Below are 27,893 nucleotides of genomic sequence, written 5' to 3' on the forward strand. Positions count from 1 at the left end.
TTACTCTGGGTGCAGGGAATCTCCGCCCCCATCTTCAGAACAGAAAACAAAGAATGAGTTAAACCCAGGTGGCCCGGCTGCTCGGCCCTTGGCAGGTCACTTCCTCTCCAGCCTCAAGTCACACAAAAGAGGGCGGGAGGGAGAGGCCACGTGAGCTCTGAGGCCCGGGCCCACTTCGCCTCCTTCCCCCTTTAACTCCCAACACCTGTCCTCTAGCTGTGCCCTCCCGACGGCAACCTACAACCCAAGGAAGCAAAGGTCGGAGAGCAGTTACTTTGGATGATTTTTTATTTTGCATTTCATATATTATCCAGTTTCACATTCTCACAGGATCAGCAATTACAACAGCCTCCTCGTCTCCCAAGTCTGAAAACGGCAAGACAGCCACAGCTGCGGCCAAAGGCAATGCACTGATGTGCACACGAAACAAAAAATTGCACAATTTTTCCTTCATTTTTCTTAAACTAACGGCTGACTCTAAGGCTCACTGTTGGAGAACGGAAACCCTTTTCTTCTTCATGCCTCAAACTAAAATGTTAAACTTATCTGACAGGGCGGACAAGGTCTCTTCAATAATTAATTGCACACACACACGAAAAATCTTTCATGTTGCATAAATATTTTGTTACACAGGGTACAAAAATACTTTCACTTTTTGGTTGGTTTTAAAGTTTGGAAAGCATGAGGAACCATGGCAGGGGTGGGGTGCGCCGCGGAGAGGTAAGCGAAAAACTGGGCAGAGAAAGGGTTTTCTTAATGGCTGTTGGCTCATCTGAGAGGGAGGAAGCAGAGGACCCCAATCTGAAATGACCAAGAAAACGCTCTACCTTGGCTGGGTGGTCCTTCCTGTTCAGCCTGGAAGTGTGTGGGGTGGTGGAGGCTGCCAGCCGCAGGGCGGAACTGGCTGCAGGGCTTGGTCCTCACTGAAGCAGGGTGGGTGCAGGGGAGGGGGTGTGGGGAGAGGGACCGGGAATGATGAACCATTAGTGGTAAGGACTTGTTGCTATGGTGACACAATGTGAGAACAAACTGTACACTCACATATATACAAGTTTAAGTGTCTTAATTCATGCCAGGAAAACATGCAAAATTAAACGCCTCATTTCTTTGAGGTGGGGCTACGGAAGCAAATTTGGACTGGAGGTCAGGCCTTGCTCAGTCCCAGTGAGACCTCCGAGCTGGGTCTGGGTGTCCCAGGGAGAAGGCCCCTGAATCCTGCCGTGAGGCCTTGGAGAGGGGCTTTGGGGCAGGACAGGGCTGAGGAAAAGGAGAGAAAGGAAACAAGAGTCCACTGAGTCAGGCTTAAAATTCACAGTCTTTGGAGGGAAGCAGCAGCTCTGCACGGGCCACCTGGGGGCAGTGGAAGCTCAGGGTGGCTCCCTCCCCAGTGAGGTGGGCGGGGGCTTCGAGCTGTGGTGACCAGACCTGGAGGGAGGGGAAAGAGGTGGCCATGAGCAGATGCATGGGACTGGAGCTGAACCCAGGCCCTCCCCTTGCGAGGAGGCTGCAAGATGTGGGGTGGGGGGCAGGGTGGGAGGAGAGGGGAAAACCAGCCAGAGTGCCCCAGGCGCAAGCTCAGGTTGGGGTAGCACCAGCGAGCTCCTGGACTCAGGCAGAGGAACCAAGGCCCTGCAGGGAGCCAGGCTCTAGGACACTTTCCGTCCCAGGCCTCTGAGCCAGCACTTACTGAAGAACTAACAGAACTGACGATATTTCCATCCTTGCTGGGTGGTATCAGAGGAAGGGTACCAGCGCACCTGCAAGAGAAGCCAACGTCAGGAGCTAGCTGTGCAGTCCCTTCGCTTGACGGGGGAGCCTGGGAAACACGGCCTTCAGTGCCCTGTCGGAGTCCTGGTTCTGTCACTGACGGCGGAGGTCGGGCCAGTTACTCACCTCTGGGCGTCAGCTTCTTCATCCTGAAAATGGGAGAGCGCCACCTGACCTGCCTCCTCCGCAGGACAGAGGTTCAAATGAGAGAAGGGTTACGAAGGCGTTCACGCTCCAGTTCACGCTCCACTGAGCCCGACTGTACCGGGTGGAGTGCTGGCAGCCAGGGGCACTGGCCCAACAGTCTGCCCTGCCGCCTTAACCGGGAGAGTGCGGAATTCCTAACATCAGGAGAATGCACCTAACACATTTTTGCTCAACTTCGTTTGAGTCTCAGTGTCCTCAACAGCTACAGGATAGAGATGATTAAAAGTCACAGGGTATCCACGAGGATCAGATAAGACAGAATGTAAAAACACATTAGAAACCAAAGTCAGTGTGGTCTCCAAGGGGCAGGACTCCCAGAAGTTGGTCCTGTCCTTGCAGGATCCCAAGAAGTCACAGACAAGACCCAGCTGATGCTCCCCCGCCTCCGCCGCTGCCCCGTTTCAGCTTCTGCACCACCCCCACCCCCGTTCCCTTCATTACAAAAGCCTCCTAATTTTAGAGATTTGTAACCTACCAGCTGAGCCCTCTAGTGGGAGCCTGGCAGCTACCTCAACCCTGGTACTTGCTAGAAGGCCCCACAGAGCAATGGCCCCAGAGCATGATTCCCAGAAACAGGCCAGGAAATGACATGCACCCCATTCCCCATGGGCCAGTCTGGACGGTGAGCCGTGCTGGGTGCCAAGCCAAGATTGCGGGGAGGCCGCCTGCCCCAGTTACAGACAGCATGTCCGCCCGGGCCTGACCCGCGGCCACCTGGGAGGGGTGGCGGCAGGGCATCACAGGGCCCCGAGTGAGGGGGTGGGAAGGGAACTCAGAGATGGGAGCCGGGGTTCTCTTAGGAAAGAAAGGGATGGCACAGGAGAGCCGATGAGGAAACCAAGTAGCAGCTGGGCATACAGACAAAACTCTTGAAGCACAAGCAGTCAGACCCAGTTACCCACTTGGCTGCCAGGAATCCCTGCCTCTGTAAGTAGGGAAGATATCGAGCAACGCCAGGCTATCTGGTGGCTGATGAAAGCTTCCTGAGAACTTGCTCCTGTGCCCCCTCCAAATTCTAGGTGCTGTTTTGTACAGCGCAGGACTCTGACCACCCCGTGTTCAGCAGGAAGTCGGCAGCTGGTTCCTCTGAGATGCCAGGACACTTGGCACATGGCAGGACCAGGGCCTAGGCCACCTGACCAATGTCGGGATGGCCCCTGGGCTCCAAGGATGTGGCACTGCTGTCATCGGCACACAGTTGACCCCTGGCTGCCAGGACCACCTTGATTAAGCCCCACACCACACAGAAAGGGTCAAGAGCCTCTTTGAGCCATCCAGCCTCAGAGGCCATCTTATTTTCTCTCATGTCTTTTGAACATCTGGAAACAGTTCCCTCCCTTCCTAGCTGACAGCTGAGTGGGAGGAAGCCTCTCCTCCCCTTTGCCGAGCCGTGGGCTGCCCTCTCAGCTGCAAGCCCGGCTGGACACCAGAGCTCATTCCCTAAGAGAGGGACGATGAGGAAACCAGCACCGCTGCCACCGGACAAGGCTGCGGCCGGTCCAGCTCAGGGAAGCCTTAGTGGACCCTGACCACCGCACTTCACCCAGCCTCCAGCTGGAGCGGCCCCACGGCAAGGAAGCGCCTGACAGGCTGGGTGCCCTGCAGGGCTGGACAAGGGGAGAGCATCGGACGAGAGTGGGAGGGACCCTGGAGGCCTCCGACCTGCCCTCCTCCACCACCGGCTGCTTAGGGGCCCCCACAACAAGCCTGCTCCATCCAGCCCCACCCTCTCCACTAGGTGCTGCGGCTTGGGCCCCAGAGCAGCAGCTTTCCCTCCAGCCTGAGATGAGCCACCGCCTTCTTGGGGAGGAAGCAGAGGAAAGCCCTAATTTCTGAGCTCGGGATGGTCGTGCAACCCAACTAGACAGAACGTACTTGGAGGGCTGCATTTCCACTCTCCTCAGATGCTGGGATAGGCCAGTGGTCCAGGTTCTCTAAAGAAGCACGATCTCTTCCTGCCCCAGCTCAGAACAAGACCCCAGGCCCAGGGGTCACGGCCAGCACAGCAGGGAGCAAGTGGCCAGTCCCCTGTCAGGGCCTCCACTTGTTCACAGGGCGGGGTTGGAGGTCCTAAGAGGCCACCCCACAGGGACAGCCCATGGGCATCTAGAATGGCTACAGCTCCAAGAGGGGCAGCACCCAAAGGAGTGGGGGGCACACGGTCCTCTCTCAGACGCTCAGACCAACTAACAGAGAAGATACACCAAAAAGTGGGCAAAGGGATGAATCCACACAAGAAGAAATAGAAACAGCCAACAAGTAAGGGAGCCTCACTCATCACAAAGTCAAAACAATACAATTAACTCAGACCGGCAAGTCTACACTCTGACCTTGCAATAGTTCTAGGAATTTATGATAAGGAAAGCAGGCAGGACAGGTGCCCAGAGAGGTGTGAACAAGGGCATCCATGGCAGCACAGCCTAACGGAGCAAAAGAAAAGTGTGTAAACAACCTCACTGCCATCTACAGGGAGGCAGACACACTTATACACTGGTAGGCTAGCCAGGCACCCAGAATGCAGACCTACACTTACTGACATAGAAGCATGTCCTAATATTTAAGTTTTAAAAAGATTAAATGTGTAATTTTTGTGAAAGGTTCATACCCATGGATTTACTTATACACCTGTGTCCAACCACCTACCAAGTCTAAGGACTAAACGTAGTGATATTTTGGGGAACAGGATGACAAGCAAAGGCAAAAAAGAGAAAAAAACCCTGTCTTTTTCTTCCCATGAACGCAGACCTCTACTAGCTAATGTTCATGAAGCCCCTGGCATGTGCCGGATGCTGGTCTAAGCAGTTTTCATACACTAAGTTCATTTAATCCTCAGAAAAGCCCTATAAAGTTGATGCTATTAGCATTTCCATTAAACAGACAAGAAAAGAGAGGCAGGGGAATTCGTGTAACTTTAAGGTCATCGGTAAGTGGCTGAGCCAGTGTAAGGGGGGCAAAGGGCTGCAGTGAAAGACCCCCGTACCCTCAGGTCGAAATGGAAAAAGCAGTCCAAACTGGGAGGACCCTGGGGTGCGAGGGGACATGCAGAATCCCTGCTTTTAGGTCACCATCTTCATGTACCAGACCCCAGTGTGCCCCTGCCACCCATACCCTCTGAAAGGAGAAGATTCTATCCAAAGGATCAGAAGGTCCAGCAACACAGCCTTGGGCTGAGATAGAGCAGGACTGAACCATCTCCAAGCCCCTTTCTTCCTGCAGGTCTCGTCCCTGCAGCCACATGAGGATGCCTCGCTCAGGCCGAGCTACTGGCAGAGGGCGTGAGGTCAGGATGCATATGGTGGGGTACAGAAAGGAAGGACCGGTTTGCATCCCCTTTTGTCTATGAGCTGCTGCCTTTCTCTCCAAGTCACCTCCTTACCCCCAGGCACAGAAAAACGCGGCTACGGGTCCTCTGGGTTCAGAATAACCTCCTGAGGACCACCAGGGTCCACCTCCCTCATTTAGGCATTTTCAGCCTCCACCTCTGGGGCGGTACTATCGGGGGCAGGGAGGGGGCTCTTGGAAGGAATAGAGAAAGTGATACTACTTCGAAAATGCTTTCATGCCTATTACTACATTTGGTCCTAACAGTGTGTTTTACTGTCGAGGAAACAACTATCCAGAGAACTCAAGGAGCGGGACAGAACTAGTCACCACGTGATCCGATCGCTTGTCATCAGGCTGCCTCCCGAAAAAAGCCACTATCCTTTGAGGGGGCCCTCATCCCCTTCCCAGGGAGACCAGAAGACAGGAACTCAGGCACAGCGAGGCCTGGAGGGAACTGGACAATAATGACATGAAATAATAAGCAGGTAGTGCTCCCTCTATGCTAATAGGCTACCAACCACCCTCTAAAGTAGCTACGACTATCATCATACCACAAAGAAATCGAGACACAGAGAGGTCAAGAAACTTGCCCAAGGTCACACAGTGTTGAAAGAGAGAGCCAGGACTTGGACCAAGGGAGCTGGACTGGAGTTGGACGGCCACAGGGCGTGGGGAGGGAGGGAGGGAGCTGGAAAGGAAGACAAGAGGAGGGCACACCGTCCCGTGTACGAAGCTTAGGGACCTGCAGCGGTGCACCACTCCCAGCCGGCTGGGGGGCCACCCCAAAAAGGGCAGAGATATCGCTCCTGAATAATCTGACATCCTGACTGTCCCTGGCTCCCAACCTCTGCCTCACATTGTCACGGCCTAGCATCTCAGAGCAGACGGGGTAGAACCTCTCCATCCGATCTGGTCCTGCCCTCGCGTTTTACAGATGGGGACAAGACGGAGGCCCAGAGGTAAAGTCACTTGCTGAAGATCAGGTCGCTAACTGGTGGCACAGCTGGGATCAGAGGACTCACAGGGTCCCTGCAGTTAAACTCCCCCCCCCCCCCCGCACCAGCTGCCTTCCACACTCCACCGGGTCACAGAGGACTGCCTTCACTCACCACAGAACTGGTCTGCGGTAAGTCCCCCAAACGTTGCCCTAGAGAGGAAGAGCCCCGTCACCTCCCTACGCCGATCAATTTTCCAGCCGTCTGTCGTGTGCCACCGGGGTGAGCGCCAAGCGGAACCACGCGTCTGCCCTCGGTACAACCCAAGTTGCCGTGGCCGGGGGAACACCTTGCGAGGGTGGCAGTCAGGGAATCTGAACCTTCCACCTTGGAACTGGGCGAACCCAGGTCACTAAGCCCTTCAGAGGGATGGACACGCACTTGACCCTCCCACTGGCAGAGCTGCCCACTCCTCCTGCCTCAGCTTCTAGTTTCTGGGAACTCTCCCTCCTGGCTTCTCACACCTTTAACTCCTCGTCCCCTTCTACTGCCCCAGCCAGGAGACCCCTGTTCTCTCCCTCTCAGCAGCCAGGTCCCTCTTCACGAGCCTCAGCTCTCGCTCGCTTCACTGACGAGAGGCCCAGGTGGGCTCGCCACTCACCACAGCCCTCCCACGCTGCCTGGCGGTGCCCTGTCACTGCCGCGCAGAGGCCTGGCTGTAACCTGCGAGGTGCTCGTGCCCCTCTCGGGCACCTGGCGCGGCATTCGGCAAGCACAGAGCCCTCCCAGCCCAGCCGTGCCCTCTCCACCTCTCGCCTAGAGGCGTGGGCTGCATCTTTCCCGCCCCAGCCCAGGTCACAATGCAGGGTGCCCACGTTCCTTGAACAAAAGAGCAAACACTCACTGGGCACCCCGGATGTGCCAGGTACAATTCTAGCCCCTCACGTGGCTTAACATTTAATTCTCACAACAACCTGAGGCAGATACTACTATTCTTATCTTTCCAGATGAGTGAAAAAGAACAACCCAGACACAGAAATCTTTCAGAGCTTTCTGAAGTTCACAAAGACAGGAGGAAGCAGAGGCAGGCGGGCTGCCTCCGGCGACCACACTCAGGTCTGTCACCACAGGCAGAATCGGCACAGCCTGCCCGCGCGTGTCCAGGGTCAGTGGACCCACGGTGGGTCTCTCACACTTCGCATTTGCAGTGTATCCTCGAGGCGGCCTCACAGCGTTTCCTCTCCTTCCCCTCTGTGGGACCCCAAACCCCAAAGGTACTGTTGTTACAAGACAGGAGTTCTGCAGCAGCTCTGGGGACCTGGGTGGCCCGCGGCCGGGTAGGAATGAAGCCCGGCCAACTCAGAGCCTTTGTTCTCCCCTTTCCTACTTCTCCCCCCGACAGGCTTACCTGAGCATGTAGGGCGGCGGCGGCAGCAGCAGTGGCGGCTGGGTAGGTAAACGCAGCGTGTGAGATGGCTGGGGTCAGCTCTGTGGTGTACAGAGGGTAGGGGGCCCAGGCCTCTGGGGATGCGGGGATCAGAGCGGCCCCCATCAGGTCATCTGCGATGGGAGACAACAGCCCCCCTTGTCAGAACGCGGGTCCCCCTTTGCGCCACCCCATTCCAAACACAGAAGGGGACCCAGCACTATCACTGAACATAAGCTCCCTTCTCAGGCTCCCCTGAAGGATCCCAAGACTGGGAAAGAAGCCACGGTAACTTGGCCCGGCTTGGTGAGCATCCTGTCTGCTTCCAGAAGCCCTCAGATGGGTCTCTGCTCATCTCAACCAAGAGGGATCAGAGAAGGCTTCAGGGAAGCTGGGCGACACCAACAGCTCAGGAGCTCAGCCTGAGGTCCAGCAAAGGCTGCAGGGGAGGAAGGAAGCATGGGACCCACAGGGATGGGTAATGGTGGCTGCAAGAAGCTCCTGGAAAAGGGGCGGGCAGGCAGGACTGATGCCCTCAGGGATGCCCTCTGCACGCAACTCCATCCACGAGGGCCCCCCAGCTCTGCCAGGTAAAGGGCAGCAGATGGCCACTCTGAGTGCCACTCACAGGGGTCTCGTGCGATGAAGTGTGCTCCTAGGGCGGGGTGAGCGTTGGTGGGATTTGGTGTAGCCATTAGCTTGTTCTTGGCCATCTTGGTGTTGGCTTTGGCAAACTCTAGCCTCAGGGTCTGAGGGTTCTCAGGATCAAAGCGAATACCCTACGTGAGAAGGAAAGGAAGGGAAACGCGTTACACTGTAGGACCCAGCCTGTCCACTGCAGTGGGGACGGAAGGGCCCCAGAAATGATCCAGGCTGAAAGACTCGCCCACACGGGGGCCAAGACAGCGGACACACTGCTCGGGCCTTGTGAGTAGTGGCGTTTGGCACAGACAGTGCAGCCAAAGACTCTGCCCCAGGATGTTGGGGAAGGTACATCTGTGGGCCCTTTCCTTGGGCGTGGAGTGGGGGAAGGTTTGCAGAAGACGGGAACAGGAATACCCATTGCCTAGAAGTCTGTGGGTCAGAGAAAGGACTGTTCTCTGTCTACTCACGTTCAATGCATTCTTGGCCGCTTCTGCTCCTGCCCGGCTGTCAAAGATCACAAAACCAACAGGCTAGTAGGAAAAAGAGAGAATACCCTTGCATCTCTCCCAACACTCCATCTCCCCTTCAAGCATACAAAACAACACAACAAAGAACAAAAAAATATATAATTCTTGTCCATATCCCCTCTATGTTCAGCTAGAACACAGGGAGGATACGGCCAAGAATTATATATTTATATAATTATATATGGACAAGAATTATATATTTTTGGTTTGGGGCACTAAAACTCTCCCATCCAGGTACCACATTCTGGGAAACAATGCCAATACAGCTTTATCCCACTGCATTAAACATCACCCTTTCAGTAAAAGTCTTTTTTTTTTAATGTATGCAGGTAATTAAGTGTAAGTTCTAGTGTTTTCCCCAGCACGAAAGGGGACACTAATGTATCAAGGGCACGGAAAGGCTTCAGGTTCAATCAAGGGGCAACAGGTTTTTTTTTTATATATATATATATATAAATTTATTTATTTATTTATTTATTTTTGGCTGCGTTGGTTCTTCATTGCTGCGCACGGTCTTTCTCTAGTTGCGGTGAGCAGGGGCTACTCTTCATTGCGGTGCGCAGGCTTCTCATTGCTGTGGCTTCTCTTGTTGTGGAGCACGGGCTCTAGGCATATGGGCTTCAGTAGTTGTGTCACACGGGCTCTAGAGCGCAGGCTCAGTAGTTTGGGCCCACAGGCTTAGTTGTTCCGCAGCACATGGGATCTTCCCAGACCAGGGCTCGAACCCGTGTCCCCTGCATTGGCAAGAGGATTCTTAACTACTGAGCCACCAGGGAAGTCCCATAAACTTGTTGCCCTGGGCTTCCCTGGTGGTGCAGTGGTTAAGAATCCACCTGCCAGTGCAGGGGACACGGGTTCGAGCCCTGGTCCGGGAAGATCCCACATGCCACGGAGCAACTAAGCCCGTGCACCACAACTACTGAGCCTGTGCTCTAGAGCCCGCAAGCCACAACTACTGAGCTCGTGTGCCACAACTACTGAAGCCCGTGCACCTGGAGCCCGTACTCTGCAACAAGAGAAGCCACCACAGTGAGAAGCCTGTGCACCGCAACGAAGAGTAGCCCCTGCTCGCCGCAACTAGAGAAAGCCCGTGCACAGCAACGAAGACCCAACGCAGCCAATAAATAAATTTATTTATTTATTTATTTATTTAAAAGGGGGGTCGGGGTGGGGGGAACAACAGGTTTAAAACTTCTCCGACTTCATTTTGCCTGGGCTCAGTCCAGTCCCCAAATGGCTCCTGAAGGCTCTGGGCCTGGGACCCCTGGCATCAGGAACCAGAGCACAGCCACCACCTCTATGGTCCTCAGCCTCCGGGTCCCACTGTGGCTTCTCAAGGGCCAGAGAGTGAGGACCAGGAGCTGACTGGTAAGAAGAGGGGACCTGTGGAGGCTACCCTTTCGTCAGCCTAGGACAGGATAGGGGTGGCAGGGGGCAGGTCTCAGCTGCCAGATGCCTCAAGATTGAGGAAAAGAGAACAGGCTCAGTTCCAATTTCAGCAGTCGGTCTGGGCTGGGAGGAAGAAAAACCTTGGAGAGAAATTACCTGTCTCGATGTGAGCTTGATCAGGGACCCTTCATACCCCTGCAGAGAGAGGTGGTCATTAACAGGAAGGTCGGAAGCCTCTGTTGTGCTACCCTGGCCACCCCCCAGCCCTGCCTTTCCCCAGCTCACACTCTTCTCCCCCCAAAGGTGACCCACTCTGATCTCCACCACCGCTGAGTGCCCTCAGTCTTCGTGTCCCATATCACACAGCCTGGCACATGGGATGGCCATCATGCGGTAGCATTCATCATTTCATGCGGAAATTCCCCTTTGCTCCCGTAGCCTGTCATCTGGAAGCACAGACCTCACCTTTTTAAGTTTTCTTATCTGCAAATTGAAAACGCTATGCTGAATCTCAAAGATTCCTTATACGGCAAAGTCTACTGAGATTCTACTGTCTCCACTTTACAGATGAGAAATCAGAGGCTCAGAAAGGCTAATAAGCAATTGACAGAAAGCAACATATGAGTTAGCAGAACCGGGACCGAGAACCAGGGCTGCCATCACAGTTTCTAGTTTTCCTGCTGCCCAATCCAGGTCTGCGATTCATTCCTCATGCTTCTCCTCCATCCTAGGCTCTGCCCATGGGTGGCTGGGTCCAGACTCACCTTGAACGGCCTGAAGAGCAGGTAGAGTTCTCTGGGTTTAATATCCACAGGGAGCCCACTGACGAACAGTGTCCGGACCTGGGGAAGAGACCACAGTGGTCAGGGCCGGGCTGACAGAAGAACAAGGATGATGGCTCTTCCTTCAGGAAGGAACTGGAATCCTTCCAGGGCTGAAGGAAGAATTCAGGATTTCCTGAGCCTTCTTTGGAGGCTGAGGCAAATGAGCACCCCAAGTTTCACAGCATTTAACTTTTCAAAACCCTTTCTGGGGGCTTCCCTGGTGGCGCAGTGGCTGAGAGTCCGCCTGCCGATGCAGGGGATGCGGGTTCGTGCCCCGGTCTGGGAAGATCCCACATGCCGCGGAGCGGCTGGGCCCGTGAGCCATGGCCGCTGAGCCTGCGCGTCCGGAGCCTGTGCTCCGCAACGGGAGAGGCCACAACAGTGGGAGGCCCACATACCGCCAAAAAAAACCTTTCTGGACCCTTTCCTTTCCCTGGGTTCATCCTGCAGGTGTCACATCAAGCACTAGCTGAGCACTTCTGCACAGACTGTCTGTTGCCGAACAGCCTCAAGGAGAGAGTCCTGTTTAACAAGATAGATGAAGGACCCCTCTGAGACTTGAAGAAAGCTATGGTGTCTTACCTCCAAAAAATGCACAAGTAGAAACGTATACATATTTCAGAATATTCCCATGGACTCCTGGTAGAAAGGCTCCATCTGGTCTAGCAGAGAGGCAAAGATGTAAACTCTGTGCCTTGGAGCGATTTCATCAGAGGGCCCAGAACTTTCACATCCATCTCCTCCTGCTTCCCATGCTAGATGTAGGCTCTTCAGTGGCCGGCAATGTATTATATTCTTGCTTCTCTGCCCAGCTCTTAGCATGGTGCTGGTACTAAATGTTTACTGAATACGGGACTTGAGGAAGGAGTCAGAGATGGAACAATGGTGCTAGGTTTTGAAGAATGTGTAGGATCTTGCCAACTTCAAGTGAGGCCGACGATGGTGTAAGTTATGAGCCTTGACCTCAACAAAGTTACAAGTTGGCACTGAAGCCAGGTCTAGTAGACACCAGGTGTCCATCCTGTGACTCCTGCCAAACCTGACCTCCCGAACAGTGGGTGAGGTCCAGGAGAGGGCTGGCAGGAACACTTCCCTAATTCACCATTGCTGGTTAAATGCTGCTGGCCTCCAATGCTCAACTAGCAAGGCCAGATCAGCCAATAATTATAATGGGAGAAGGAGGGTTTTCCAGAGTGTAGATCCATTAAAAATACATCTCGAAACTGTGCTTTCTGAGTAACGAAAAATCCAAAAGAGCAGAGCTTCCCCACACACTTGACTCCTGTTTCTGTTTTTTTTTTTTTTTTTTTTTTGGCTACATGGCTTTGAGGATCTTAGTTCCCCGACCAGGGATGGAACCCTTGCCCTCAACAGTGAAAGCGCACAGTCCTAACCACTGAACTGCCAGGGAATTCCCTTGACTCCTGTTTCAAGTCGCATGTCATACCACTAAGCCCAACGAAAGTCTTCTCAACTTGTCACTGACGACTTAAGAACAAGTTCACATGCCTCAGCCCACCCAACACGTGGCTATTCTTGAAAACATTTAGTGGGCCACATTCCCCCCCAGAGGCACCAAAGAACTTCTTCCATGCTCTAGTGATGGCCTGCTGAAGGAACTGAGGCAACAGCCTTCTTGGAGACAATGGCTTGAATCAGGAACCCGGGGCAGTCAGGCAAAGTTACACCCAACACACACACACACTCTCCCTCTCCTCCCCCCTCCCCTCCCCCCCTCTCCCCTCCCCCCCCTCCAATGAACACACATGTCAACAACAGAGCCAGGAGTGGCAAAGGAAACCAGCCCCCATAGCTGCCCGTAACAAGAGTCGCCACCCCTAGCCACACAGGAATGACTCCAAGCCCATGGCTGATAAAATAGGTAAGGACAGCTTCTTCTCTCACGTGAGTTTTCGCCAAGAAGCAAACCCAGGAGAATTCCTTGCCAGTTAGGACACCTCCACCCCCTCTGGCGATGCCTTTCCTCGCCACACACACTTCTGCTCCTGGGCCTGGGGTAAAGGTTCTGTACATCTCACAGCCCTTGGCAGCTGTGTCCCTATACACGCAGCTCTCAAGCACTGCCCTGTCCCAGAAGTATCTGGGAGAAACTGGACAGCCCAGGCTCCAGAGTGGGCTGAACTGAGTTCCTGGACTCCAGAGGGCAGCCATCCTCTACACCCCTCTGCCCTTTGACGGAAGGCCTTTCATTTACATGTAAACCCCCAAAGAGAAGTGGTGCCTCGCTCAGGCCATGCAGCTTGTTTTTAAAAGGCAGCAGACCTGGGACTTAAAACCCAGGTCTCCCTCCCAACCACTCCCCCAGGCTGGTAGAGATGATGCTTGCTTTTTGGTGCCAGGACTTGGGCGCCCAGCCCACCACAGACGATGGACTGAAAGAGTACAAGCCAGCCAGGGTCCTGCTGGGTCGGCCTGGACCAGCACTACTCCCTCCTCCCTGGGATGAGGGGACATGCTTTGGGTCAAAGATGCAAAGCCAGAGCTGCCCACAGAAACCTCTACCTCAGTTCTCCCCAGGGGCCACCCATTTCACCCCGGCTAATTTTAAACCCTTCCTCAAATGGCTCCTTTCTGGCCAGACCTCCCCAGAGGCCCCCTTAAATAGAAAGTTCTCAGCACAAAGTTTCCTGCTTAGCGGAGGGGAGGGGAGTGAGTATAGGGGAACTTTCCCTCATTCCCAGCTCAGATTCTGGTTCCCAGCCTTCTCTGGGCCAGATGACTCTTTTCCCTGGCTTCCCATCTTTTAGATTCTAAAGGCTACAATACAGGTTGCATCCTGTGCCTGGTCATTCCTTAGGAAACAAGCTGACATCAAGGCAGTTATGGGTTAGGTGGTGGGTCCCCGTCTGCCAGTTCACAGACCCTTTGCTGGGAGGCTAAGTCACAGGAAGCCTGACCTGAATGCTCTCCTTGGTTCTTACTTGACCCTGGACACCCTGGCAGATGATGTGCCCTCTGCCTATCCCTCCGTGCAGACATGGAAACTGAGGCCCAGAAAGGGCTCAGGCAAGCTTGGCTCAGCAAGGAGCAAAGCTGGGTAAGATCCAGGAACACTGATTCAGCCATCTGTGCCATCCTTCTGGCTGTGGGGACGGAGGCAGCCACACCTGGGCAGCCCTGTTAGCCCCATGGATGGGTAAAGTTCTGCCACACATCCGTTCAGTAGCCAGTCCCTTCTCTGGGTGCCTGTTTAGAATGATGGCAAAGCTGGAGTGACAGGAAGTATGCGCTTAGCAGGCTGGCCGGCCACATGTCGAGAGAACAAGAGTTTCCAGAGCCCACCTACCCACCATGCTGCTTCCAACTCCATCAGGTCCTGCCCCGGCCCACAGACTCCGGGTCCCCGACAAGCACCCACATAGGGCATGGCAGCTGCTCACACTGCCCCTCAGACCACCCCTTCCTCATTCCTTAACTGAAGGGCATCCATCCCTCAGGTCCCTCTACTTCCTCACCCCTCTTTCCTTCCTTTGAAGTCTTCTGGGGCCCTTAGGACCCCTTATCTTTTACTGGTCCCACCATCTGAGCTCACCTGGACTCTAAAACCCAGAGACAGGAGGCAAGTCTCAAAACTTTCCTGTCCTCCAAGGTGCCTAGAGCCAGGCTCAACATCTGAGACCTCCCCCGTCTCTACACACCTTGGTCCCTCCAAAGAAGGGACTCACAGCCAGAAACGATGTGGTCCAGGACGGCAGAGTGATGCCATAAATGGGAAAGGCTTTGGTTAGTTAGACCAGAGTTTGCATCCCAGCTTTATGCTTGGCTTGGCGAAGCTGCTTCATCTCTCTGAATGTCAGCTTCTTTATCTGTACAACACAGGTACCCTCTACCTCCAGGATGAAGAGCACACTTTATGCCCAGCACACAGGAGAGGCTCAACCATATGCTTGTTCACTTCAGGGTCCCATAATCTCAACACTGACCTGCACAAAAACCTCACCTATCAGGTACCACAAGCCATTTAAGTTATAAGGTTGCCTAGTCAGGCTGGGTCAGGTCTAGATCAGCCTGGAGCTGGGAACACAGGTGAGACAACCTTACACGGTCGCTGGATTCTTTAGTATTCCTCTTCCCCAGGGAGGCCATGTCTGAGGTGGAAGGCACCGTGGAGTTCAGCTAGTTAAACACCCTCATTTTACAGATGACGGGGGCTTCCCTGGTGGCACAGTGGTTAGGGATCCGCCTGCCAGTGCAGGGGACACAGGTTCGAGCCCTGGTCCGGGAAGATCCCACATGCCACAGAGCAACTAAGCCCGTGCGCCACAACTACTGAGCCTGTGCTCTAGAGCCCACGAGCCACAACTACTGAGCCCGTGAGCCACAACTACTGGAGCCTGCAGGCCTAGAACCCGTGCTCCGCAGCAAGAGAAGATAAGAAGCCCACACACTGCAACAAAGAATAGCCCCTGCTCACCGCAACTAGAGAAAGCCTGCACGCAGCAACAAAGACCCAACGCAGCCATAAATAAATAAATAAATAGATAGATAAATAAATAGATGAATAAATACTATTGAGGGAACTGAGGCTCAGAATAGAAAGGTGACAAGGCAACCTAATGGCACAGTCGGGATCCTTAGGGATGGCAGGGACAGAGACATGTGGTTACTTCTGCAAGGCCTGGCCAATGAGTCCTGTGTCCCAGGCCAGCACTGGCAACCACTCCTCCCGTGCCACTTGCTGGTGCCAGCCTCACAGCCATAGGGTGCAGCATTCAGCAGAGAGGCTGGGCGCAGACAAGGATTCGGGGACCAACCACCACTGATGCCAAGATGGAAAGACCAGCCAAAGATCCCACCGCCTATTCCACAAGTTTACTACAAGAATTCAACACGAAACTATTTTAAGATACTTGGAGGAAGCAGAAGGGGTGGCTCACACAATCCCAGGCTGCTAGAAGGAAGCAAACTTGTTTACCTAGGCCCTTCTTCCATACACTCACTCCTTCTCCAAAAGCATCCACACAGCCCAAGAGAATATCTCCCTCCTGCCCTGAAACATTGAAAGCAACCGCGGTCCTGTTAAAATGGTCATCTTCATGGCAAGTACCAGCAGACTGTGCTGGACCACAGCCATGTCCCTGGCACAGATGGAAGGCAAGTTTGGAACAGGCTGGAGAAGGTACTGGGGAGAGGTGGGAAAAGGATAGGGAATCCTTTGGAATTCCCTGGCAGTCCAGTGGTTAGGACTTGGCGCTTTCACTGCCATGGGCCTGGGGTCAATCCCTGGTCAGGGAACAAAGATCCCACAAGCTGCGCAGCCAAAAAAAAAAAAATAGGGGGGATGGGGAATCCTTAGAGGCCAGTAAAAGACACATGTTGAGGAACCACTGGAAGCACCGAATTCAACGTGGACGAGGAGCTTGGCCAGAGAGGTGTCCCCATGCAGGACATCGCAGACATGGTGTGTAGCCTTCATGATGGTCAGGAGCAGACTTGGCCTCGCTGGAGGTCCCAGCCAGTGCCAGCCCTGCCTAGGGCAGCAAACTGGCCTTCAGCGCGACGGTGTCCCTGGCCAGCAAAGCTTGGGGACTCCCGAGGCTGCTCGTCCCTCAAGCAAGCCCTGCTGCCTATCCTTCCCTGGGGGTGCTGGGAACAAGAGGGTGGGAGAGTCCAGCCCCTTCTAGGAAGTCCACACCACAGGCTATCACTGGTAGGCAGGCTTCCTGGGGTTGGCTAGGTATTTGCTGTGTGATCGTGGGCCCTTTCCCTCCAGCTACTGCTGGACCTCGAGTGCCTGGGGCTCCCAACGACCTCTTGCCTGCTCCTCCCTCCTCCACGGGAGGCCACCCATCTCATTCCCAGTGCTCCGGGGAGGGGCAGAGAAGGGCACAGGAAGTGGTGGCCCCCATCCTCAGCCTTATTCTTGAGGCCCCTGGGGAGGGAACGCCCCCTTCAAGGAGCCTCTCCAGCACCTTCTGTAATCCCAGCAGGACAGACGACCCGAGCCCCCGGGTGGTGCAGCCCTTTCCCTCAGTAAAGGTGAAAACTGCAGCCCTCCCCAGCCCAGAGGGAAGACAACTTTTTAGAGAGAAGTAGGAAGAAGGGGCTCTGACAAACTCATTCCTGTTTGTGTGTCAGTAATGATCTTCCTTCAGACAAACAAACCAACGGTTGTTTACAGATCTTCAGAAAAAATGAAAGTAAACAGAAGCCTCCAGGAGCAAGGTGACAGTGATACCCAAGGCATCAGCCTAATAGCAGAAATGCAGGCTTCTGCCTAAAAGGCTTCGAGGCAGGACTCGACCTCTTTCCATCAGCCCAGGTGGACATCTCTGTCAGCCTGGACACCTGCACAGGCACACCTGTCATTCCAGTGCCCCCAGGCCAAGGCCAGCTCCCCCAACAGTGGCTGCTTAGAGGTCTCTGTCCTCCCCTGGGCACACACAGGGCCCAGCACACGGGGGCCCTGCAGAAGTCAAGGGAAGGGAGCTGTGTGGGGAGGTGGGGCAGGGGGCGTTCCCTCCAGAGGAAAGCCTCCGTGTGGGACAGGACTGGGGTGTGGGGTCCGAGGGACCACACCACGAGGCCCTCCCTCCCTAGTGGGGGGACGCCACACTCAATCAGCCCAGGCTGGGGCCTGGCCACACTCCACCTTCATACCAAGAATTGAACACTCAACTTCTCAGGTTAAGGGTGGCAGCAGGATACTGTGGCTGAGAGGATGAGCGCCGTAAATACCAGTTTTTATTAGAGACGGAAGGGGTAAACACTGCTGTCAAAAACAGTCATATGTCCATGGATATTAAACCCCCTACCCTTTAATTCCAAAGGACAACCACGGCCTCCTTCCAAACCCCAGCCCTGTACTCTCCAAGACAGCACCCTGGACTTGGACTCCAGGGACCTCCCGTCCGGGGCACAAAGGATGCTGAGGGAGGAGAACATCAGGGTCATCCCCACCCTTCCCCCAACCCCAAATAAATCCCAGCGGTCCACCAGAAACACTCCCCACTAGAAGACAACTCCTGCCTTCTAGGTGGATCTCTGCCTCACGAGGCTAAGAAACTTGACTCTGGGCAATAGAAACATCATACCAAAGAGATAAAAATGATACTTGAAAATTGATTCTTTGTGGCAATCCAACATCTCTGAAGTTAGAATTCAATCTGGAAAGGGAACTGTTTCAACCAACCACTTCATCAAAATGTTCAAGTAACTCGCTTACTTTGAACCCTGCCTCTTAGCATGGGGAGCCCTGCTGGTGTCATCTGGATGGAAAACACCCCTTACAAAAGTGGGTGGGGGAGGAGGGAAATCCAAACAGGGAAAAACAAGCCTCTCATAAGCCCCTCCCACATCCTTCCCCAATTCCCAGCCCTCTCCAGGAACCGAAATGCAGAACATCTGAGCTGGAAGAAACCTTATTTTTAGCTGAGGTCCAGTGAGTTGCTCCAAGTCACCGAGCGTATCAGAAGCAGCCCCAGTGTCCCCAGGTGCCCGGCTCACAAGTCAATGCTCTTTTGCAAACCTTGATCTCACACCACCAACCCACTCAGAGCCCAGTGGGGGTCAGCCTTAGGTGCCCAGAACAAATGACCTTCAGCTTCTGAGCTAAGAGGGCAGCAACAGTCCTTAGCAGAAGGTTGACCGGGGGTGCACGGGGTCCCACTGGATGATCCCATGGCTAGTCCTAAACAGTTAGTTATAGGGAAGTCAAAGGGAAGACTGACAGACTGCCAACTCCCAGAGCAGCCTTCTGCAGCGGGGAAGGGGTGGGGGTAGAGCAGGGCCCCTCACAGCCCCAGGAAGCCCCGAGTCCAAACAGAAGCCCAAGCCACCCCATCTCGGTGTCCCACTACCGCCCCACCAGCCAGATCACGGGAGTTTATGAGCTGCAGCCTGCGTTATATAAAGCTTGCCGCGTTCCTGCTGTAAAGATACTGAAGGTCCTTTTTAAACTTCATCACGCCCAGTTCGGCCCTGGCTTCTGCAAGGGGAAAAGGGTCATTGAGAACCAAGACACAGGACTCAGGCTCAGCCTCCTGCTCAGACAACAGACCAGACACAGAAACAAAAGAACAAGAGCCTCAAAGCAATTGTCAAGGAGCCCAATTGAAGTCCCAGCCCTGCCACTGGCCAGGCAAATGGCTTCGTGGCCTTCACCACTGCCTCAGCAATAAAGAGGAGGGGTGGACTCGCCTCAGGGCCCTTCACACTCTGACCTTCCAAGAAACCAGGGAAGTGGGAGACCGTGATGGAGTCTGGGAGTAATGCTCGGGCACTGTCCTCCATGGGCTCAGAGCTCCAGTGCTTTCGTTTTGCCCACAAGACGGCAAAGAAAGCAGTAAAGAAGGGGTAGAGGTTGAGAGGGTGAGAAAGCAGGATGTCAGAAGCCAGGCCCTTGGGGTCTGAGAGGGGTCTCTTTGCTGGGGCAATACCGGAGCTGCCAAACAGAAACCACAGAGCAAGTCACTGTACCTCTGCAGAGATCTCAGCGGCCTGGTCTTTTTCTTCTGAATACAGATGTAGGGGGCGGGGTGAGAGTTGGGTTCTGCCTGGGTCCTGTGCTTAGGCTTGGCACTGGCAGGTCGCTCTTACGCCTCCCCAGGGGAAAGAAGTCCCTCTCAGTGGGGCCACTTGACGAGAGGTGGATGGAATGTGGTGACACGGCCCGCAGACCCAGGACTTATAAGGGCTGAACAAGGACACAGGGAAAAAGAGCAAGCAGATACAGCCAGACAGTACAGCGAGCAGATACAAACACACATGCTCCCAGAGCGCCAGCGCCTCCTGTTTCCTCCAAGGAGCTCTGGGCTGCTCAGCTCCCAGGCTAGGACAGCGCCCAGCCTCCCTCCAAGCAGTGCCCACCTAGGACACGCCAACGTCATCACGGTCTGACCTGGCGGGGAGAAGTCCAGGTTTAGGGGCTGTTCCACAGTGTTTTGCCTGCCCCTGCTAATCCCAGCCCCGAATCACATGTATCAGGGCTTGGCTCTAAGGCCCCACGCTGGGCAGCACTTTGTAGTTTCCACTTCTTTCACACCTACCATCGGACTGTGAGCCTGACAGGCCTCTGAGGTAACGGGCAGAGTGGTACAGGCCCATTTTACAGTTGAGGAAACCAGCTCAGGAGTTAGGTGCCTGGCCAGCCATTGGCAGAGCTGGGGGTCAAGTCCAAGTTGCCTGGGAAGTTGGGGCTCTTCCTTTAGGGCCTGCAATGTGCCCTAGAGCTCCACCTGTGTGTGTGTGTAGGGGTGGGAGGAACTAAGCTGGATTAAATAAGGCTTCGGACCTTATACTCCAAGCTACTTCTACCCCCAGGAAGGGAAGGCTTCACATCTTGGGAACACACCTGGTCAAAGTCTGCTGCAAGCCCTGCGCTACACCTCATTAGGGAACCCAACCAAATAGCGTGAACTGTGCTATGCAGACTCCTTGACTAGGCTGCCTGGAGGCAGGGTGGGGGTGGGTGGGGTGGGTGGCCTGCTTTCCACTTGGTTCCAGACAGAGCCAGGGACAAGGCTTTCAGAGGCAACTCAGAAAGACAGGCTCAACCTGGGACAAAGTGAGAGAGTGGCATGGACATATATACATTACCAAATGTAAAACAGATAGCTAGTGGGAAGCAGCCGCATCGCACAGGGAGATTAGCACGGGGAGATCAGCACGGTGCTTTGTGACCACCCAGAGGGGTGGGATAGAGAGGGTGGGAGTGAGACGCAAGAGGGAGGGGATATGGGGATATATGTAAATGTATAGCTGATCCACTTTGTTACACAGCAGAAACTAACACACCATTGTGAAGCAATTATACTCCAATAAAGATGTTAAAAAAAAAAAAGAAAGAAAGACAGGCTCACAGGGTCTCCAGCATGAAGCTTCTGGGCAAGGCTCCCTTCCCTCCTGTGCCATCAGCCTCCCCTGTCCCTCCTACTGCTGTGTGGTCAGCCAATGCCAATCTATTGCCTGACCCTTGTGGCTGGCAAAGGTTGCAGCTGTCACCACTGCTATATGCTACCCCATAGATTCAAGGCGTTGTCCTAGGGGAATCCCACGCACTTCCCCTAGCTCCAAAATCAATACCTCCAACCCTTGAACCATGTGATGTTAATCCAGTGTGAACACACGGCACCGTGCACAGGAACACAAAGCGCCGAGCACGCCACACCTGTGCACCACCTGACTGAGGCAGATGAAGTCTGACGAGAGATGTTTCCCAAAGGGACACTCCTGTTGGGAGAGGGTCTCTGTTCAGGGATGGAAACTACTTCTAGGACCTAGATTCTGGTTTGGAGCTCCCGTCACCAACACAGAAGAACCCCTCCATCCCAAGTTGTGCCTGCATATGGCTACAATTACACACAAGAACAGGGACCAGTCTGGGTGGAAGCTCTTCACAGCCTTGATCGCAACAAAGGTTCCCCAAACTGGTCTCAGGTCCTATTCCAGTAATTTCTTCTGACCTCTCCCAGTTAAAGCCCAAAACTCACTTGGGAAAGGGTAGGTTGGCTAACCACAAAAAGGAGGTAGGGGGCTTCCCTGGTGGCACAGTGGTTGAGAGTCCGCCTGCCAATGCAGGGGACACGGGTTCATGCCCCGGTCCGGGAGGACCCCACATGCCGCAGAGAGGCTGGGCCCGTGAGCCATGGTCACTGAGCCTGCGCGTCCGGAGCCTGTGCTCCACAACGGGAAAGGCCACAACAGTGAGAGGCCCGGTACCGCAAAAAAAAAAAAAAAAAAAAAGGAGGTAGGGACTCCAGACACTCATACCATGGGCTCGTCCAGGTCAGACCCTGCACTTTCTCCCTGAGGGTCCTAGGCCTGTTCAGAACTATACAGGTGGCCTTGATGACTCGTGACAGCCAAGAGCCTTTCCTCAGTCGGCTGTAAATGACTGAAGGCCATGACAGATGGGCCAAGGCAGACCCTCCCACTACACCCAGCTCCTGCTACATTCTGGAGGCGCCTGGCATGGATGGATCCACCAGTGGACTCTTCAGGAATGGAGGACCCAACGATCTTGCCACCTGTCTAGCCTTGGCACACCTCAGGTAATCTTATCCTTTCCATCCAAGGACGGAATAGGGAAAAAAGCAGAAAGCAAGGAGGCCGTGCTGGTCCCTGGGCAGGCAGTAGATGGGGTTCGGCATAGGAAGCTTCGTGGGCTGTCTGCAGTTCCCACCTCACAGCAACGTGGTTTCTGAAGTACGGGAGACGGGCTCTGCCCCACTGCCTCACAGCTTTGCCTGGGGTGTGAGGACCCCTCTGAGGCAGCCATGGTCAGGGGACGGCAGAGGAACCGACAAGGCATCAAATGTTGCTGCTACCCAAAATCAATGGCTGAGTAGAGGCTGGAGGCCACCAGGTGCTGCCAGAAGCTAGCACTCTAGCTCGGGTCTGGGTAACCAGAGGTGGGTGGCCTTGGACCAGGAACTTAGCACTCAGGGCAGGTGGGAGGACTCCTCTCCTCTACCTCTCAGGACTGTCTGGAGAACCAGTGGGATAAATGGGTGGAGAGCATGAAAACAGAGCAAAGCATCCCACAGTTCATGTGTTGCCTCTAGTTACAATACTTGCCAGACTCCTCCCCCAGCCCCACCCCAGAGACGGAGATGAGAAATCAGAATGTCCAAACACTGAATGATACTTAGAAGTTGGTTCTTACTGGGGCAAACTAGCCAGGCTGCCCACTTACAGGGAAGGAGGAGGTAAGGAGACCCAAGAGAATGGACCCCCAAAACGACAGGCAGTCACTTTAGAGTAAGTACAATTTTTTTAGTTAAGATGCCCAACGCAACAGGGAATCAAGGGTGGGGGTGGGGTGTGAAGGCAGTCAGCCCCAGCCCAGGCTACAAGGGGGATGTACTGTCTGTAGAGAATTCACTTGTTCTGGTTTTTATCACCGCAATAACAATTCTAAACATTATCTGTGATAAAATGCTCCTCCTGCAGGGGCTGACAGCTCCCACCACCCAGTCTTGGGATGCCACCAACCCAAAGAGAACTAGCCTGGAGCCAGTCCCTGAGCTTCTGCTTGGGACGCTGTCATCACCTAAAGCTCAGCCCTAAAAAACTTCAGTTGCAGATCCTCTCCCCTCCCCACCCCCAAGTCTCATCCAAAACCCCAATATAAAACAGAACAGTGGGTATAGTATGTTGTTAAGAGCAAACTCTGGGTCCAAACCCCAACCTACCCAATTACTAGCTACATGAAAGCTATTTAACCTCTCTGAGTCTCAGTTTCCTCACTTATAAAATAGTAATAAGTACTTCACAGTGCTGTTGTGGAAGTTAAATGAGTTAAAACGGTAAAGTGCTCAAAACAATGCCTGGTACAAAGACTACGTATGGGTTTACTACGCATAGTACAGCCTTACCATTAGGTTACTTGAGCAGAGAAGACACATTCACAACAACCGCCAGGGAGGAGGGGAGTCTGATCTACCAGATCTGTCTGGATCTACCTACTTGGGTCCTGTTTCCAGGTAAAAGCCCGGAAGCATAGATGCCTCCCTCCCCTTATACCAAAAAAAAGTCTGCAGACAGAGCACCAAGATGTCCCAGATTCTGTCAAATATTTTTGATGGCAGAGAAAAGGGGCAGTGCCCAAGTCACACACTGGACCCTGAAATTCCTTCACTCATGTGAGTGCTAACCTTGGCCATCCTGCCAGGGGCCAGGGACCTAGCTGGATCCTCAGAGACCCCTAGAGGACACATGATGGACCGTGGGGTACCAGACGTGCAAGAAGCGATCTTGGCCCAGCTTTGGTGGATGCCATGGACAGGCAAAGATGGGGATGGAGGGCAGTGAGGGGCCAAGACGCTCAGGTCAAGCCGTAGTTCCCTTAGCTACCGTTAATCTCTGCCTTTCTAGAGCTTACCATTAGGTTGGCATAAAACTTCTTTAACTCTTAGAAACTTGAACCGCACTCCCCACCCCAAGATTCCAAACACCACCCTCCTCTCAGGGGGCCCCCAACGAGTCATTACTGTAACTTAACACTGCCTTGTATTAAAATATGTCTCCATTTTCAAAATAAAATATTCTTTCAAACCACATATACCCTTCCCCAGAAACACTGTAACTCTCCAGCCATCTCTCAAGAATCACTAAGACAGGAGATGCTTGAATCTGGGACTGGGCAACACCAGAGGCAAGCCTGCCCTGAGCAGGGCTCGGGTGCTGTACTGCCTCACCTTCTGGAGCTCAGGCACCAGCCAAGACGCACCTCCGGGTGGGGGGGGGGAAGGCTTCTAGATTGAAAGGGACACGTAGCTGTTCCCCTTAACTCTTCGCTGCCCTCCTTAGCTTTCAAAGGGTTAAAGGGTTAGAAGTTTTCAAAGCTTCTAACACACCTTTTTCTTAAGTAGCAGAAAAATGCCAATTTCCTCCCAAGCCTGCATGATCTCAGGCTGTTCATAACGTGGCCTCCAATATTACTGCAACATGGCAAATTCCTGGTAGTCACCCAAACAAGCCATGTGGCTCCACAATCCACCCCCCACTTTTATACATGCTATTCCCTCTTCTTGGAATGCCTTTTCCATCCCTACAGGTCTAACCACCTCCTACTCAGCCACATCTCAGGGAGGGCTGACCTCTAACTTCTTCCTTGGCTTCCTAGGTTTGCTTTAGCTAATCTCCAAGAGCCAGCCTGGGTCAACCACGAGAGTAAACCACCACTGCTAATGCAGATTTCCCCAGTGGTGGCTCTTGGGGGTTGCAGAACTGCCTACCTAGGGGGCATCTAAGCTAAAGAGAATAAGTCTAGTTCCTGCTCAAACCACCCATCCAAGATGGAACCCTGGCTGAAGAGCTCTTGGCCCACTGTTCAGAAAGCTAATGAGGAGAAGGGGCCGATTCTTGTGCTTACCAGACCAGAGCAGACTCTGGGCTCCAAGAAATCACTGGGGCCCTTAGTTTTAGACCTCTGTTAAACAAGAGCCCATGCTCCCCACCCTCCCCAGCACCAGTTGCACTGAACTCTTTGAAGCACTACAGGGCTGTAGCCCACCTCTGCCCACAAGGAGGGAGAGCAGGGATTCCACTTCTTGATGATTCTGCCCTCTCTCTCAAAAAGCTAGTTAGAAAAAAGTGACCAGTACCTCAAACGATTCCTCCAAGACTTTAGACTGGCCACGTGGTTCACCCTTCCCATTTCAAACGGGTGGGTCTGAGGGTCTCTTCGGCGAGGTAAGTCCCTGCTGAAGTCAACCCTCTAGCAGAAGTGGTTCCAGGTCTTTGCCCAGCTTCACAGGAGATGGCTTCCCTCCCTCAATTTCAGCAGAGACCACACACACACTAGCAACCCTGTCAGCCTCCCCCAACTCTCAGGGGAGATTCTGAACAACCAGGTAGAGTCAGGATGGGGTCCCCAAAGCCAAGGGCCTGTCAGCATCAAGGTCCAAGAAGGACAAGGGCTTTAGGAGCCAAATGAACCCCAGCCCACTAGAGCCCACACCGCACTCGTGGACATATGTCAGGCCTTCCTTCGCCACTCTTCAGAGTGAAGCGTTGTAGATTCCTCCTTTCCTTCCCCACAGAAAGCGGGATCTAGACCTAGATTCTCAAGCTGTCATGCCATTGGTGGACTGGGGCTGGCAGCAGGCCTCTGAATTGCTAAGAGTGGGAACTGGCAGTGTGACCCTCCCATCATCCCTCCCACAGTGAGGAGCCCAGCCCAGCCGTGGGCCAGTGCCGCCATTCTGCACCAAACCTATAGCACGGCGGGCGGGCACCCGCCACTGGATAGGAGGGAGGCAGCAACGCCAACCCCCATCAGGGGCTCTGCGGTTTCTCCCCCAGACCAAGGGGAAGGGAGCTCAGGGTGGATAACTGGCCCTTGGTTTCCTGGGCAAGAGCATGCCAGGGCGCGGCAGGAAGGGTCTAGGGTCTCTTGGCCCTAGAGTGACACAGCAGAGGCCCCTTCAGAGAGAGAGCTGCGAAGGCTGCCCCCTTTCCACACCAGTTTTTGTCTCTGCGGGCCGAGCTTCTGGTCTCCATTCACTGATAGCCTTAAGGCTATATCCACCCCCACACACATACACCCTCCCGGATTTTGCCACATCCAATTAGCCACTCAGCTGTTGGTGATTGCACGAAGCCGCCCCAGACTCCCTCCTCTTAGCACATGGCCGGTGGACATTCCTAGCAGAATCCCACTAGGGCCAGCTTTGGGGTCCTGGCTTGTCTGCCACGGCAAAACCCGAGAGACGAGAACTGGGAACTGAGTGTCTTTAGGCATCTCCTTCCCAACTCAGTCAGCTGACATCTTTGCCAAAGCCCAAGCTCTGGGGCCGTGAAGAAAGCCGTCTACCCCCATGACTACAACTCTAGCGAACCAAGGTGCCGCGCAGCCGGCCCAGGCCTCCAAGGTCACGGGGAGGGGTCAGGGCGGAAAGTACAAGGGAGTGTGGGTGCCGCCCGCCCGCCGTGCTAATCCCGCTCAGTTCCTCCCAGCCGAGGCGGGAGTCCCGGCCACGCGGGAGGAGCGCCTCGGAAGAGGGCAGCGAGCGGGGCGGAGTGGAGAACGAAGGACGCGCGGGCAGCAGGCGTGGGGCGGACACGGCGCAGCTCGCCCACCGCGGGACGCACTGACGGCCGCCGGCGCACGGTCGGCCCCGAGCCTGGGAGGGCGGGGAGACAATGCCCGCCCGGCGGGGTAGTCCAGGCCGCACGCCCCCGCCCGCCGGACACGGGCTGCTCCTCCCCGGCCGAAGGGCAACGGCGGAAAGGCGCCGGGAGCGACTGCCAGATCGCGCGCGGAGCCCCGCGCGCCCCGTCCCCCGCCCACCTCCGCGTGTACTTCACCCAACAAGTCCCGGGGGCGCAGACCCACCTCCTCCTCCAGGGTGCCGCTGGAGCCCGAGCCCGTGCCGGTGCCGGTGCCCGTGCTGGTGCCGTGCTCGCCGTCCGGCTTCAGGTTGCTCATGGTGCGGGGGGTGGGGTGGGGGTGGCTAGGGGAAGGGAACGCGGAGGGCTAGCGCGGCGCCCGGCCCCGGCAAGGAGGTGGGAAGGGGCGAGGTGAGCGGTGCGCTCCGGGGGTGAGGGGCTGGGTGGCGGTGGGGAGCGCGCGGGGCGGTGAGAGGGGCAGCCGCAGCGTCGGGCTGGGGTCACATCAAGTTTGGCGGGTGCAGGAGGTGGGGAGGGGGTGCGGCGGGGGAGGCACTGGGAACCGGAGCCGAGCCGGAGCGGCCGCCGCCTCCGCCTTTTCACTGCGACCCGCGAGTGCGCCCGCGGCGGCGGCGGCGGCGGCGGCGGGGGGCGGGCGCCGGGGGAGGGGGCGGGCGCCGGGCGGCGGCGGGGGGCGGGGGCCGGAACCGGCCTCAGCTGGGGCCCGGCCAGCCCCCTCCCCCTCCCTCTCCGCGGTCTCCGGGGGAACGCGCAGCCAATCCTCGCCGCCCGCTGCGGGCTCGCCCCGGCCCGGGCCGCTGCGCGCCAGTCTCCGGCGGGGCTTTTCCCTTCTCTCCCTCGTCCTTTCTCTCCCTCTCTCTTTCCCCTTTCCCTTCTCCACTGAGAGTTTTTAAACTTTGATGAACTCACCCAGCGAACTTTCTTAAAGGGGCCGCGTACACCGCGCCGTCCCAGCCCGCCGGAGGTGGGACTGGGTGCTGAGCACCCCGCGCTCCCTCGTCCCTCATCATCCCCACCCCGGCGGCCCCACGCGAGGGGGCGCCCGAAGCGGGACTCCTGGATGGTCGGCTTCAGGAAGGAGTCTCCGCCTTGTACTTTGATCTGGGGTTATAGGGTGTCCGGCGCAATTTCACCCCCAAATCCAGCCATCCAGTCCCCGTCCACCCTCTGCTTCCTCCCTCCCAGCGTAGGGCTGTTGGGGGCTCGGTTCTGGGGTTGATGGCCGAGGCGAGCCGGACACCTGGGCTTCGGC

General features: G+C 55.2%; 1 protein-coding gene across 1 annotated transcript; it reads right to left on the minus strand.

Moving 5' to 3' along the window:
- Nucleotides 1–290: 290 nt before the first annotated feature.
- Nucleotides 291–27,893, minus strand: RBPMS2 (RNA binding protein, mRNA processing factor 2). Its single transcript, XM_082843935.1, has 9 exons — nt 27,551–27,893; nt 26,847–26,964; nt 10,985–11,062; nt 10,377–10,415; nt 8,772–8,834; nt 8,288–8,438; nt 7,642–7,793; nt 1,688–1,757; nt 291–1,425 (listed from the first exon to the last, which is right to left on the minus strand). The coding sequence occupies exons 1-8, from the start codon at nt 27,649–27,651 to the stop codon at nt 1,695–1,697; spliced, it is 765 nt and encodes a 254-aa protein (XP_082700061.1). The 5' UTR covers nt 27,652–27,893; the 3' UTR covers nt 291–1,425; nt 1,688–1,694.

The sequence above is a fragment of the Leucopleurus acutus genome (assembly GCF_964270905.1).
Source record: "Leucopleurus acutus genome assembly, chromosome: 1".
NCBI lineage: Eukaryota > Metazoa > Chordata > Mammalia > Artiodactyla > Delphinidae > Leucopleurus > Leucopleurus acutus.

What these genes read in the sequence shown, in the direction of transcription:
- RBPMS2 (XM_082843935.1), bottom strand. Translation starts at nt 27,651, where the DNA reads ATGATGAGGGACGAGGGAGCGCGGGGTGCTCAGCACCCAGTCCCACCT. An exon ending in TCAAGCTCACATCGAGACAG is followed by an intron (nt 8,835 to 10,376) that starts GTAATTTCTCTC and finishes TTTTCCTACTAG; the next exon opens with CCTGTTGGTTTTGTGATCTT. An exon ending in CTTCATCGCACGAGACCCCT is followed by an intron (nt 7,794 to 8,287) that starts GTGAGTGGCACT and finishes CTCCCATCGCAG; the next exon opens with ATGACCTGATGGGGGCCGCT.